The following is a 15,522-nucleotide window of genomic DNA, read 5'->3' as shown; positions in this document are numbered from 1 at the left end:
ATTTTCAACGAAAATTATCTATTAATTCAAGGAAGGTACTCTGCACTCGTGCGCCTTTTCCCTCCCCTTCTTCCCTTTTGTAAGGGAAGGGGGAATGAATCGCGATTAGGCGACTCGAGGTGTCACGCAACGTGGCTCGATTCAAGCCTTCCGGCGGCACTTTGTCAGAACGCCCCTGTGTTGGAATTGCCTCGAACGTAATGAATTCGATCCTGTCCTTTTTGCCGCAACTTTTTTTTTTTNTTTTTTTTTTTTTTTTTTTTTTTTTTTTGCGTCTTCAATCATTCCTTCTTTTTTGCGGCGCGCGAGTTACGGTCGGATGACGGTGGTCTCTTCGACGAGTCCCCGTCGTTTTGTTAAATAACTTAACTGGGGTTAAGTTACATATATATTTTTTTCTTTTTTTAGAATATCGTTGGATTTGGTTTTCTTATTTTGTTTCGTCCTTTTTTATACAATGTTATTCAATCTTCATCACTCGAAATTTCCTTTTCCTTTATTATTATTTACAAGTTTCCAAGTTTCTCTTTGAACTACAATAAATAGAATTAAAAATTATCGATAGTAGAAAATTGAATAAATCCGCTATTTAATATCTCAGAATAATAGATTTTTTTCTTTCAAAAAATACTAGTGTCAATTTTCTTCTTAATTTCCCCATCGAAGTGCATAACTGATGCCCGTTCCCAATACTCGTTCATCACCATTTTCATCAATTTAAATATATGGAAAAATGATAATATTTAAATTTTTACTTCCTTCTCCACTTAAAAATAAAATTCCCCTCTCACGGCTTCTAGGCGATGCGCGCGATGCCCAAGGACGAGCGTGTGGAATCGTGGAAATCGGGGAACAGGCGGGGAAACGCGCAATCCTATCTCGAATAGCCGCCGAAAGGGGATTTTATCGCGGGTTTATTCACGAGGAGTCCGGCTGCGGTACCGGGGCAGGTTTATAAATAGCCTTGAAGAGTCGTATGCGGATTGCACGGGGCGCCTAGTGCCTGATGCCGATTACTCCTGGCGCCAGTGGTGCGTCCTGCCTTCTCCTTGCTCCTTTAATGGCCGACGGTTAATGGCGAGTTAATGTCCGACGCCGTGTTAAGTACGCGACCGGTCCTTCTTCCCCTTTCCACGCTTTCCTCCTTTCTTTTCCTCTATCTCTCTCCCCTCTCTCCACGCTTTTTCGCGCGCGCGTTTACCCCTCTCTTCCACAAAACCTCGAGAAATGAAATCCTCCTTTGTCCTTTGTTTCCACCCTCCGCCCATTTCTCGATTTTATGTAGTGGAGTTATTTTAAGTCCACCGCGACCATGTTTCCCCAAGGAATGGGGAATGAAGCTGTGGTCGTTAGAGCGGTCTGGTATTTGGCGTATAATGTATACTGTTTAAGAGGTAGCTGGTTATATTAAGTATTTCGTATGTATTTTACGACTGTACTTGCTTGTTTCACTCTTTAGCTCAGGAAAAAGATCGAGTCGATACCCCTCTCTGATTGTATGGTCTGATGGTATATTCGATCGACAGTTAAAAAAGCGTTGAACACGTTAAATACTCGAGAAGTAGTGAATATTTTTGAGACTTTAGATTGGATCGACTAGTTACTTCGATAAGACGAAAAACGGATCGACTATAATAGATAAATATTATTCAAGCATTTTAATAAGTAATCATTTCAAAGTAACTTTATTCGGAATTTTTTAATTACTTTTCCAACATTAACGTTCAATTCTGTATAATACAAATATCGAAATGTAGTTCATTAACTTAAATAGGATATATTCGAAGAAGAATTTGACGATTTACTTGCAGATTTTCAAAAAAAAATATTTATCCAACAATTATCTTACTCTAGAAATTTTACATTTCACCTTATACAGATATAATAAATATATAAATCGAAATAGAATATAAACGAATACATATATACATATACGTACAAATTTTTACTTAATAATAAAACTCGTTAAAGTTTCCTATTATTTTCCCCAGTGCAATAACCTCGAACGTCTCTCCTTTAACTATTCCCTGAAATCTCGACACCCGATGCCTCCCCCTCCCCCATCCGTATCGTGGAAGGATTTCTATTTTCTCTATTATCCTTTGACCGACAAGAAATCCCGCGGCACAGGAATTCCTGACAAGGACTCCACCTCAGGCGGCCGACGCCGATGATGGATTCGTAATCACCAGTTTCTATTTGCAGTTTCTGTCGTGAGAACACCGTCATCGTGCCTGGAATAGAACCGGCCCCGTGGTCGATGCACCTTCGCGGGAAACGAGCTCGTTGCACCTCGTAATGTCGATCGAATCCTCTCCGTCTGGATCTCTCTCTCTCTCTCTCTTTTTCCCCTCTCCCTTTCTCTCTCTCTTTCCACTGCCCGAATGGTCGATGGTTCTCGTTTCGTTCAAAGGTGGAAAATCGGCGATTTCACGATCGGCTCGATCATCGATAAAAGCCCGACGACGTGAATTCTCGATGAGCGCATCGGGTTTCTCGCGTTGCTTATTTTTATTCTCTTCCCCTCTCCTTTTTTCTCGGATCTTCTCGGAGTTGATGTTTCATTATCGATCGTGGAGAATAATCGTACGTGTTCTTGACATCGTTCTTGACCAACCGGTTGTTGATATTCATTTGCGAAGAAGTTTTCGTTCGCGCGGTGGAATAATCTTCGTGGTAATTGTTTCTACGAAATCGACACTTCTATGAGTCCCTGCTGCGAGTTTCTGTTGATTTTTTTTTTTTTTAAAGAAATAACTTGCTCGGTTCTTTCTTGTTCGAAAGTCTCGAGGAAGAGATCTGTGGATTATATTCTGTCAAGTTTCACTTTTGATCCATATTTGTCTGTGACATTTGATATCCATCAGATATGGGGATGAAAAATCGATTTGGCCACTTTTCTACAGGGTTATAGAAGAAATAAGGATAGAAATTTTTCGATCAATCAATTGTTCTGTATTATTGATTTATTAATGCGTAATAATAATAATAATAATTCAAATAAGCTTTGATGAATTAAGATTAGACAAAGATCTATTTAACGAAATCTCTTACACACGATCGATTCTCGTTCGTACAGCAGAGGTATATTCACAGATAGCTAAGGACAATGTAGAAGAAAGCATACGGGCGCGAAAATACGGGAACATTGCGATTGCAGACATAAGACACGTGCTCAGAGTCTATCCTCGGGTTTCCTCTTCGTTTCGTGACATCCGCTCGTCGCATATTCGATGCATCGTTACGCATCCCGCCGATGCGTGTGCAGCTTCGAGACAAATGTCTGCTGTTAATCGAGACTTAATGATCAGATTCTTAAATCCAATCTTCATTCTCGAGCGTCATAGGATGGAGGGAGAAATCATTTTTTTCATGGATGTGTAGATGAGAGATAAGGAAGCGCTTTCCTATTTTTTCAATTTGTTCACCTTTTGTCTGTGACGAATTCGTCTGAATTTTCGTTTCTTTCTTTCAATTTTTTAGTCTTATTTAACCTTAAAGGATCCTAAAGATGCGTGTCTAATGGTAACTCGTAAAAATATTTTACGAGTTGTGCCACTTTTATAGCGAGGGTGTCTCCCCATTTTTCACGATCTTTTCTTTTCAAGTTATTCAGAAATGTGATCAAAAATATCAACGTTCTTTTTTTTTTATAATTTCTTCTGGAAAAAGGAGAAGATATCATCAAAATTTAGGATCGTATTCAAAGAATCAAAAAAAAAAAAAAAAAAAAGCAATACCAGCGAGAGAAAATAATTTCTCTCTGGAATCCTATCAATCTCGATTACTTTCACACGAGATCGAAATCATATGTCTGTGAAAATTTTTTTAAATGTCTTGTAACTAGACCAAAAATAATTTTAAATAATTTTCTTCTGAATATTCTAATTTCCTTTATACATGTTGACAATAATTAAATAAAATTCTCATTCTTAATTCTAACGAGTATTCTTCGAAATAATAAAATAATTTTCCTCTGAGATCGTAAAATTTCGAGAAATATTTTTTTAAATGTCTTCTAAATAAATAATTCTCCTCCTAAATATTCCAAATTTTAACAAAATTGACAACATGACAATTCTCACGCGGGATCGGATTAATGAAAATTTAAAAAAACTGGTCGAGTGGAAAAGCTTGGAAGGGTTCCATTAAGGACTAACCATCCCTCTCCCGCGATCCTACACGCGTGTTTGCACCAAGTTAATCATAAAACATGTTATCTCACAGGAAACGCTGTCCCTTCAAACGTTGCGATTATGGCAAACGTTAACGAACTGAACGTCAACTCGCGTGCCGCAGGAAATGGCGTATTAGTTTTGTATGTGCAGTCCAGAAATCACGCGTTTCCTCTTTCCGCGCGAAAATCTTCCCACGATTGTTCGCTAATGGTTACCGCGTATATATTCTCCAGGGATCTTCTCGTTCCTCCACTTCTTTTCGTTATGGTGTTCCATTGTTTGCGTAAGAATTCCTTTTTTTTTTTTTTCTTTTTCTTTTATTTTCTTTCTTTGCGATTTAATTATCGTGATGAGCGATGGCGATTGGGATTGTAATTGGGAATGATAAATTGTTAGAAGTTGTTGTTGTTCTTTCTTGCTCTTTTTCATCGTTCGAATACTATTTCATATGGTTTAATTGGTATCTATTATCTTCTTAATTGGATTATATCTTTTAATTAGAGTATAATTTTTTGTATAATTTATTAATTTTCTTTACATTCGAAGAGATATTACATGTATATGTACATGTATATTTTCGCGTTTTTATTGGATAGGTTATGTAACGTATTTTATCCTTTTGATTATTTTGATTATTTTGAATTTGATTATATTAGAAAATTATTTTTATAAATAATACATTCTGATATTATTAATTCTTTTCATAAACGGACAAAGAACAAATATAAAAATCAATTTTCTTTCTTAAATCTTACAACCTAACCTAATTCGATTCAACTTGTCCATTATCACTATAGCGATCTCTGTAGTGAAGAATATATTAAATTATCATAATTAAACAAAAGGCAATGAAATGTAATATTTCTATAAAATTTATTATTTCATTATTTTCGTAATAGACAACAACTAGAATATCAAACATAACCTAACTCGATCTAATTTGTTCATCTCTACGAGAACATATTAAACTATTCACCATTTACTTTTCACCATCGTAATAGATCATGAACAACTAAAATGTGTACCCGCTAAAAAGTAAAAGAATCGAAGTATGGAAGAGAAGAAGGGGAAGAGGGGGAGAGAGAGCTTTCATTTACCATGCACCTGAGAAGCACTGCCCTCTACCTACCCGCAACTTCAACTCTGTGCAAACAAACTTCCTTCTCAATGAACAACGTTTCCTGCAATCCCGATGAATCCTTCGCACAGACGAAGACTAGTAACTTGAACACGGGCCTCGAGGAGTGCTAACGAACGTATCCACGTCTCGGCGAATCCCAGCCGAGGTTTGCTCAGCAATTAGCTAAGCCTCTATCCGGTTGGAATTCAAACGGTGAAACGTATGGCGTAGCTCGCGTATATAGTTGCACGGGCTGGCAACTTTGCTCTTTTTTGCGGCGGGGAAAGAAATAGGAAAAAAGGAAAGGGGGGAGGGGGGAAAAAGAATTGAAAGTCGTTTCGAGTGAGAAACGCCGCCAGGTTCAACGTCCCCGGATTTTTCGATGTCTCGAGATGACTTCTCCTCGAAGACGAAGAGAGAGAGAGAGAGGGAGAGAGAGAGAGAGAGAGAGATGGTGGCTGCCGACACCACGGAGGTGGCCGCGAACACGCGGAAGTCGAGAACAGATTCTGTTTGTTGACACTGCGTTCGGACGCCGAGAAGAGCTTGAGCCGATTGAGCCCTGCCCCGGTGTGTATTCAATTGGCGATTTAGGAAGTTTCGCGTTACAGCGGATGGAGCAAGATTTGATAATGGTGGATCGGTATTTTAAATGCCTTCGAGGACGATCCGTGAATGGATGCTGCTTGACGGTGTTTGGGATTAAAGCTTGGAGAGACTTGGAAAGACTCGATGTGTTTTAGCTCTCGCTCTTCCTTTCCTGCGTAAGGTAAACTCGTATATATAAGTGTTAGTTCGTTGTTTCAGATTTACTTTTCGAAATTTCGAAAAAAAAGTAAAAAGTTAAGGAAGCATCGAAACTTTTCCAAATTTTCTCTTACCCTATAAGTTTGAACGTAGATTTTCTTCTTATTCGATTTTCTTCGAAAAGATAAAAATTTAGAGGCCTTACCACTATTTTCCAAATCTTTTCTCTTGATATTGTAAATAAATTTGAACCTATATTTTATTTTTTGTTTATTTCTCGCCCTTTAAACTTTTCAGACGTATATTCGTTTAATTCGTCAAAAGAAAAAAAAGAAAAGAAAACTCCATTTCTCAACTTCGTATTACGTCTTCTATTATCGATCCTTCATATCTGGATCGAGCTAATCGATAATCAATAATCGCCTTTCATCGCGTGTTTACCGACATACTGTTACGCATCAAGAATCATCGAGCCGAAGATCACGGTACTCGGTGCTTGTTATGTCCGTACGGATCAAACGGAGCGGAACCGTTGGATCGTTTCGCCGATCTATGCATAACCGAGCAGGAACGTTTAAAAGCGCCTCATCTATCTACGATCTCAGTAATGATCGTTACAGTACCGTTACTCTCGGTCAAGGTTCCTGTCGAGATCGAATTGGAATATCACGTCCGCTCACGGTCACCGATCTTCCGCGTCTTTCCACCACCCCTCTCTTTTTCTCTTCCTTTCCCGTCCATGCTTGGAAACAACAATTTGGAAACACCAATTGCGAACGTACTGTTCTGACTCGATGATTTATTTCACGAATAGGTAATTAATAAATTTTTTTTAATTTTAATAAAAAGTAGTTAGTTTTAATAAATTTGCCTTGATAAATTTTTTATTTGGATTTGGATTTACAGATACGTTACAGGATAATGGGTTTTATTTTTTGGGGAGCATTTATCGTGACTGATATGAGAAGTGAGAAGTGACAATGCCATTCTCATTCACGCCAGAAATCAATTGAATATATTGAATTTATAAAAGAATTGTATATTTTATATATAAAAAGAAAAAAAACGACAATGCCAAAATTTGGAAATGAACTGAGTACGTTGGAAATTAATTGAATTTTTTTAATATATCTTTAAACGTTAGTATCTCTTTTTAAATATTCATATACTGATATTGATATTTCTTGCGACAGAGATATAATGTTGTACGATTATTTGGATAAAAGGATCGTAGGAATTTATGTAACGATTGGGTAATATAAATGTAACAACTTTTTAATTACTTATTACATCTTTATTTTTCTGTTAAATTACATGAATTCTATTGTATTACTTGAAATGGTAAATTAATTATGGATGGGTATAGTTATTGAACGATGTAATGATATATTATTAAATTAAAATAGATGGTTATTGATCGTTTTATACGAAGGATTTCATGTTGAAAAGTAGATTTGTGGGATGAATTATTTTTCGTGTCACAGTTTATTGGTTTTATTCGATCGGAATTATGTGCGAGAACCTCTTGAAGAGGTTCTCGTGTAACCACGGTGTGTAAAATAGTATAATAAGACCGATTCCTGTTCTGTCTGACGCAATATCTTGATAAATTGCAGCGCAAGGAGTCGATTAAGATCTTGTCGATAATAAAGTGCCGCGTTTAAATATATAATTAACAAACAAACTCGTTCTTTTAACTTTGGATCTCTCCTTTTTCATCTCTCGTGTGAAAGTACCGTTCACCAACTTCACATTGTACCACTTTGGAGAACACCGAAATATCAATGTTTTATGCAATAGTCTGTTAAGAAAAATATTTGCATAATTGCGATAATTTTAATTATAATTAATTAATTATAATATATCTAAATTCAAAATTCTCACATTCGAAACTTCGAATCCTGTTTATCAACATTTTCTCCAGCAATATCGTATTTTATGTTATCTCAAATCTTCAATAAAATCACCTATCAAATCAATTCCTCTTCTCTTATCCATCTCATTATCCTGAAATCCTCTAAAAAGAATCATCATTCCCATTGATCCATCGATCCACGTTCCTTTATTCTATATCGGGTATCTTAACTTTATTACCAAAAAAATCTCGTTTGTTTTTAGAAATATTAAAAAATTTTTCAGATAAAAATTGAATGATTTCAAATGGGGATGATGTGATTAATTTCATAAGCGGTATAAAGTTCATATTATTCTCTATAAAAAAAATACAAAAAAACTAAAAAAAATATTAGATTATCTATAATTTGAAACCATATATAATTTTTATCTGAAACATTTTCTAATATTATTAAGAACAAACGAGATATTGCAAGTAATAAAGTTATATGAGATATACCCTATATCCTTTAGAATTAAGAAAAATGTCTAAAAATGACAAAAAAATACTTTGGCATAAGGTAAGTATATAACAGGTAAGTATATAAAAGGTAAGTATATAAAAGGTAAGTAAAAAAAAAGAGGTAAGTATTAAATTTCCAAAAATTTCACGTGCCACCTCTTCTTAAATTATATTCGCCTGATAAAAAGTTGAAAAATTTGCCAAAAACTTTTTACTATCTAAAATTTCGACTTTGTATTAGGAGAATATAATTCGACAGGAGGTGGCACGTGAAATTTTTCTTAATATCTCAAATCTGAAAATTTTTGCCGAAATTTCGACTTTGTATTAGGAGAATATAATTCGACAGGAGGTGGCACGTGAAATTTTTCTAAAAATGTCAAATCTGAAAATTTTTGCCGAAANAAAATTTTTGACGAAATTTCCACTTTGTATTAGGAGAATATAATTCGACAGGAGGTGGCACGTGAAATTTTTCTATAAATGTCAAATCTGAAAATTTTTCCCGAAATTTCGACTTTGTATTAGGAGAATATAATTCGACAGGAGGTGGCACGTGAAATTTTTCTCAAAATCTCAAATCTAAAAATTTTTGCCGAAATTTCCACTTTGTATTAGGAGAATATAATTCGACAGGAGGTAGCACTTGAAATTTTTTTAAAAATTGCAAGTCAAAATTTTTTGGTCAATTTTTCAACTTTGTATTAGGAGACTATAATCCTGGAAGAAGTGGCACATGAAATTTTATATACTTAACTACTTACCTGTATACTTACCTGTATACTTACCTGTATACTGTTACAGCTGCTATTTGTTTTCATTTTTTAAACAGTTTACTTAATTCTAAGGATACTTACCTTTTATGATAAAAATTCAATTTTATATCTGGAATATTTCGCTTATTTTTCATAATATTAAAAAATATTTTAGATAAGAATTGTATAGTTTCAAACTATATTTTGGTAGTAATAAGTTTTTCATAGGTATTCGTATAAAGAATATGTGAAGATTATCTTTGTTTTTTTAAATGGAATCATGTTTTTTAATTCATGAGATGAATTTTGACATTTTTTATAAAAAAATACTGGCCATGTATGTTGAGAAATAATTAGTTTACGAAATATTTAATAATAATTAAATATTTACGAAACTAATCACTCTTTGTTATAAATGGTTAAATATTTTTTTATAAAAAATAATGTACTGCTTATGCATTAAAAAACAGTTCTATTTAAAAAAACAAAATTAATTTTCATACAATCTTTATATATTCGCCTATGAAATTAATCTTATACACCATTCGAAACCATCCAATTTTTATCTGAAAAATTTTTTAATATTTCCAAAAATAAACGAGACATTCGAGATGATAAAATTACGTGGAACACCCAGTATATAATACAGTTTAATATTTCCAATCCAAAAGCCAAACCTAATCCAAACCGAAACCCAATTTCGCGAGCGTCAATCAAACTTCGATACTTCTGCAACACAAAATGGAGAACGATCAATCTAACTCGATTCGTAACGAAAAAGAAATAAAAAAAAAAGAGGAAAAAAAAAAGAAAAAAAAAGAAAAAAAAGGAAAGATTGCGAGCAAAAGATGGCGAATAAAAGACAAAGAAATCCGCGTGGAGAGACGATCGTGGCGCGAGGTCGTGGCACACGCTCGAGGGATATGAACGAGCGAATAGGTTGAGGGTCGTGAGTGGCCGTTGACCCTGCGTGTGTACCTGCGCGAAGCGGAGTGGCGAGTGTTCGTACCGACCACCTAGACAGGCTAGAGTCCACATTGGTAATAGCTTCTCTAGACTACCGACCTTCCACTCGTAAAAACAAATATTTATGGACACCGCACTGGCCGGTGAAGAACGTCGCCCGAGCCCTTGAGCGCTCGAACGTTTCATGCGGTTGGGACAGGTGTGGATTGTTAATTGGTCGCTGAACCAAAGTTTATTTTGGGACATTGCCAAACTGTGGTTAGTGGAGAAAAATAATATTTAAGAAGAAACATAGTGGATTAGAGAAGCTAATTGGAGATTAGTAGTTCTAAAAGAAGATTTGACATTTTAAGTTTATAGGTTATGTCTTGGAATAAATCTTTTATTTCTAATATTATTCTTCGATATTTCAACGTAAGAGATTATATCATAAATTATAATTTCGATAAAGAGATTATATCAAAATGTAAATCAAAATGTACATCAAATTGATGATCAATCTGTAATCACAAATTTCCTAGAACGTGTAATTCAATCAAACGATCGATGTTTAATCATAATCAATCTCTATGTACCAATCAAGACAAACTTAATCGCATGTTTATCATCTCGATAAAACTATCTCGATTTTTGAAGCCTTGAATAATCCTTGACGTTATTATCTATGATATATATGATTGCTTATATGATTGCTTCTTTTTGATCGATCATCGACACGTTTCTACATGGATCTCTAACGTCTACGATCTATTGTTGCATCTCGAAGATCTTACGCTAATTATATCACTTGTCCATACTTTTTTGTTGCAGTATCCGGCCAGTGCATCCAGTGAACTTTTGCCAGAGAACAGATCTAATACTAGTTCCTTACCACCTGGTACTCTACCATCGAGCGCGGAAAATATTTCATCAGCTGCGAAGGATCTGTTGAAACGACTGCTACAACCGGATCCTTGCTTGAGGTTGAGGTCTCTGTTAAGTCTACAGAGGATTGCTTTCTACATGGGTTACGATTTGCACAGTTATATGCAAAAGAAGGTATGAAAATTTTATTGAATCTTTAATCTGTAATTTAATGAATTTTTTGAGTCCATGTTTTCTTCTAATTCTCAAAAGCTTTTCAAATTTTTGATTAACGTGACGTATTGTAATAAACAATGATTTTGTTTTATGTTTTAAGAAATTAATTTGTATGATTTTTGACGCAAAATGAAAAAGGTTTAAAGAATTTTTCGAATAACTTATTTTTTATATTTTTATACAGGAATCTCCGTTCCGTCTGCTAGGACGAAAAGTCGAAATTGAGCAGGAGAGAAGGATCAAAGAATTCTCCACGTTCAATTCCTCTTTGGCAGACAGTATATCTCGTGGCGAAGATCGATGATCTGATCAATGTGATTGTTATTAACAACATTGTCTTTAGTCAGCTAATGCCATATTGATTTTGGCAAAAAAAAATGTTCCCTAGTTATTTTTTTATTTTATTGTACGTTAGCTTGTTGCTCATCGTAGATTTATATCGAGCAACGTCGTCGATGCCATCCATTATTTTTTAAGCGAATCAACTTAACATGGATTTTTAAACTCTCTATAGATTACGTTATAATTCGAAGGTATATTTTTTAATATAACTTGTTGTATAAAATACGAATCTCTTTATCCTCTGGTGCTATTTTTTGAAGAAAATTGTTGCGAAGAAGAATTCAGAGGTTTTTTTATCATATATTTTTTAAGAATAAATTGCGAAGCTTTTGTACCGTGAAAGAAAAATGTTTAATGTGTCAATGTGCGATTGTAGCTTCTGTGTGCAATGTTGTACTGCTTTATACCCCATCGTGGTGATAATGCATCGTGTGAAAATAAAAATAAACACATGAAAGTAAAATGTATCCAATTATAATATAAAAATAAAAATATCTTTATGAATGTGCAATTTCTCGAGTTTTTATCTTTTATCCCTACCTTTTACACCAGAAAGTTGCTCGACAACTTAATGAATCCTATTGGAATTATGTTTCAGGAATATATCGTGAGAAATTCGCGGTTGGTCTCAGTTTACAAAAGTTTTAATTTTTTTAAGAATAGTTAACAGTATTTTTGTTACAGTATTTCATCGATAATACAATAAATTGCGATAAATCGTAGTGCGTACAAACTAACAACAAAAAACAAAACGAATCTGGATCGAAAAACGCAGCGTCTTTTTTTTTTCTCATCTTCTTCATCTTATTCGTTTCTTCTCTTTTTGAAATCAATCGTGGGAACAATTTCTTTTTCTTTTTTTTTTTTTATCGTTTCATTTTTCTTCCCCATTGTATCCATGAATGTACGTTTTATCTTTTTTTTTTTTTTAAATCTTTCTTTTTTTGAAGATTTGTTGCTTCGTCTTCGTTCATTTTCGTGCGTTTCAATTTTTCAATTTTTTCGCTTTTTGTTCCTTCTTCATAGACGTTGGGAGCGGGAGACAGTTCCTTTTCCCCGGAGTGCAATCAATCGAAGTTTTTATGGTATAATAATAATTATATATACATTATTATTCTTACACTTAGAGGGTTTCTCGATATATAATACAACGCATTCCTTCATATTACGTCCCGAATGACGCGTCAGCAAGCGATCACTGGTCGAATGTTTCTTTCTCACGCTTGAATAAAACACAAATATATAAATAAAAAAAAAAAAAAGAGAAAGGTACAACATTATTAAAAAAAAAAAACAATAAATCTTCGACAAAAACATCCCTCAAAAATAATACAATTCATTGTAATTCGAAGGATCATAACAAATCTTTGTTCAAATAACATTTTTAAAAGAAACAATTTAAAAAAAAAAAAATAAAATTCGTCTCTCAAAATATAAAATTTAAAAATTTAAAGAAAATGTATAATCGCGTTTTATCATTCATCCGATTCACGCGACGAATTTGTTTTAAACAATAATAAATATAGGTATACGATAATTTTATCAACAACCAATACACGTATATAAATACACAGACAAGTCGATTAAAAAAACTCAATGTTCGATTAAAAGGAAATAAAATATATAATTAAAATGTTTCATGCTTAAAATCAATGAGATCGTTACAATTTTCGACGTGCCAGAGATCGTTCGCGGGACGCGTCCGCGTTTTACAAAATTCGCCATCCGCGAAAAGCCGACGAAAATACACGTTGTCGCCATATTATTTATTTTCCTCGACATAAAACCGAGCCCTTCGAGGAGGCACGGTTAATCGCCGGCTGGACTTCGCGCACTCGACTTCGTTTACAAAATCGAAACGAAATTCAATAATTACGTCTATTTTTTTTTCTTTTTTTTTTTATATAACTGCTTCCACTCCGCGAATCGCGGAGTCGTTTTGGTAAAAATCCTTTGGGCTAGCCGCAGACACTGGTCTCGCGCCATTTTGTTCTCTTTTGTTTCGTCTCTTCGTCTATATTTCTTCTCCTCTAACTCTATTTTCCACCACAGAAGAGGGAAGAGACCATTTCAGGTTCTTCTCGTTTTTTTGCTACTTTTTTTTTTTTTTTAAATTGTTCAAAAATCCGTCCGGTGAATAAATTGTTTCGTTGGAGAGATCAAGGTTGAGCAGAAGTAAGAAGGAAAATCGCGAGACCAGCGACCGAAAGCCGTGAAAAGCCCGTTCGTAGCTACGAGGGTGCTTCTCTTAGCGATCACAATCGATCACTAAATCGGTTTGCTCGTCGCACGTGATTAATCGGCATACATACGCTCGCATTCTCTCGCTCTTTCATTCCGTTTCACGCTCCCTTAAATTACGAGTTATCTTATTGTTGTTACTGTTTTCTTCGTTATTGTTTAATTATAGCGCATTATCGTAAGAGATTATGATACAAGTAGAATCGGCCGTGTTTGCCACGGCCACCGCGACAATTTCTTTTTACAGCCTCACTTCATTTCCCCCTCTTTTAGTTCCTCGCTGTGCAGATGGCGCCCTCGAGTTAACACGCTCCGCGCAGATTCTCTCAAGTTTGAATTCATTTGGCAAACGATGCCAAATTTGAATAGTTGTCGATTTAATTAATATTCAACTTAGATACTTTTTTTTCTTATTCTTTTTCAATCGAGATATGGTTATTAGACGAGAAATTTAAAGCGACATGATTAAGGATTTTATCTTTAGAATTCTTTGAAAAAATTGACGAATAATTTATAAATTTATAAATTTTAAAATAGCCAATATCCCTTATAATTCTTCCTTTTTTCCAAATATTTTTTATATCTTTTCATACAAATACTTTCACCAACAAATCGATGGCAAAGCTTTAAACGGCAAAGCTTTTCGAAACCAATTACTTAATTTACACACACGCACGCACGTTGTTACACGTTGTATTGTTATTAGAATAGATTATCGCAAATATTAGCGGAGCGTGAAGAAATCGAGGATACCTGTAAAAGAGCAAATCGAAATTGCACAAATGGCAAAGATGGCGGAAAGCAAAAAAGTCAATGGCGAATTTCGATGGATCGATCGATCGATCGTGGCAGAGACATTCGTTAATATGAGAGGAGGATAATCTTCGTTGCGAGAGGGGAATAATCTGCATTTTCGGTTTGCTCTGGGAAAACGTGGGAACGTTCTCGTTCGATCATCGCGAACGATCGACACGAAAAGTGACGCTTGTCAGCGCTGACAAATTATCTTTTCATCGCGCCTCTCCTACGCAAATCATGCTAGATAATAATAATAATATTAATAATAATAGAATAATAATTAGAGAATCATAATAATTCGAATATAATAATAATATAATAATAAAAATAATAATAATCACGCAGACTGGACAGGGCGCGGCGAAAATATCCAACAATTGTTCATCCGGTTCGCTTTTACGCAAAAAATTTTTTTTTCCCTTCTTCTTGTTTCTTTCTTATTTTTTCTTTTTTTTTTTGTACACAAAATACCAACTATCTGTGCTGGAAAACGCACATACTGCTTGTACGCCTCGATATAATAATATATATATATATCTATGTATATATGTATAATATTTATATATGTATATGGTGTGTATCGCTCGCGTTTAGGGCGTCATTTTTCTTCATCATCTTTTTTTTTTATCCTCGTTTATCTAATATCAAATATTTATAAGTATATTCACTCGTTCTGCCATGCGTAATATCGTTTAGCGTGTAGCGTGGTTCACTACTGCGATGTGTTTTACAATGCGCTCTCTTTTTTATCTTTGAATCTTTTTTTCCTTTTTTTTTTTTTTTTTTTTTAAATCATTCGTCACGCCTAAAAAATCGCCTCGTCTCTTCTCTCCGTTTAATTATTTACAATCGTTTATATTTATTTAAATCGTTATATGTTTCGCTTTTCGTGTTTTGTACACGTCGCTCCTAAATCATCCGTCCTCGAGAGTGGTTCCT

General features: G+C 34.5%; 1 protein-coding gene across 2 annotated transcripts in view; it reads left to right on the top strand.

The window, feature by feature from the left end:
- The window catches only part of LOC122712422 (serine/threonine-protein kinase S6KL), a 70,473-nt gene extending 58,418 nt beyond the window's left edge, over positions 1 to 12,055 (top strand). For both annotated transcript variants that reach the window (XM_043932101.1, XM_043932102.1), the window contains 2 exons: positions 10,933 to 11,160; positions 11,387 to 12,055. In XM_043932101.1, the coding sequence (XP_043788036.1) occupies positions 10,933 to 11,160; positions 11,387 to 11,506 (348 nt within the window). In that variant the 3' untranslated portion in view covers positions 11,507 to 12,055. The remainder of the gene's footprint in view (positions 1 to 10,932; positions 11,161 to 11,386) is intronic.
- The last annotated feature ends 3,467 nt before the right edge of the window (positions 12,056 to 15,522 follow it).

This window comes from Apis laboriosa, unplaced genomic scaffold (assembly GCF_014066325.1).
Source record: "Apis laboriosa isolate Shangri-la unplaced genomic scaffold, ASM1406632v1 scaffold1_cov151, whole genome shotgun sequence".
NCBI lineage: Eukaryota > Metazoa > Arthropoda > Insecta > Hymenoptera > Apidae > Apis > Apis laboriosa.
The sequence above is the reverse complement of the archived record's forward strand: the minus strand, read 5'-3'. Positions and strand labels throughout refer to the sequence as shown.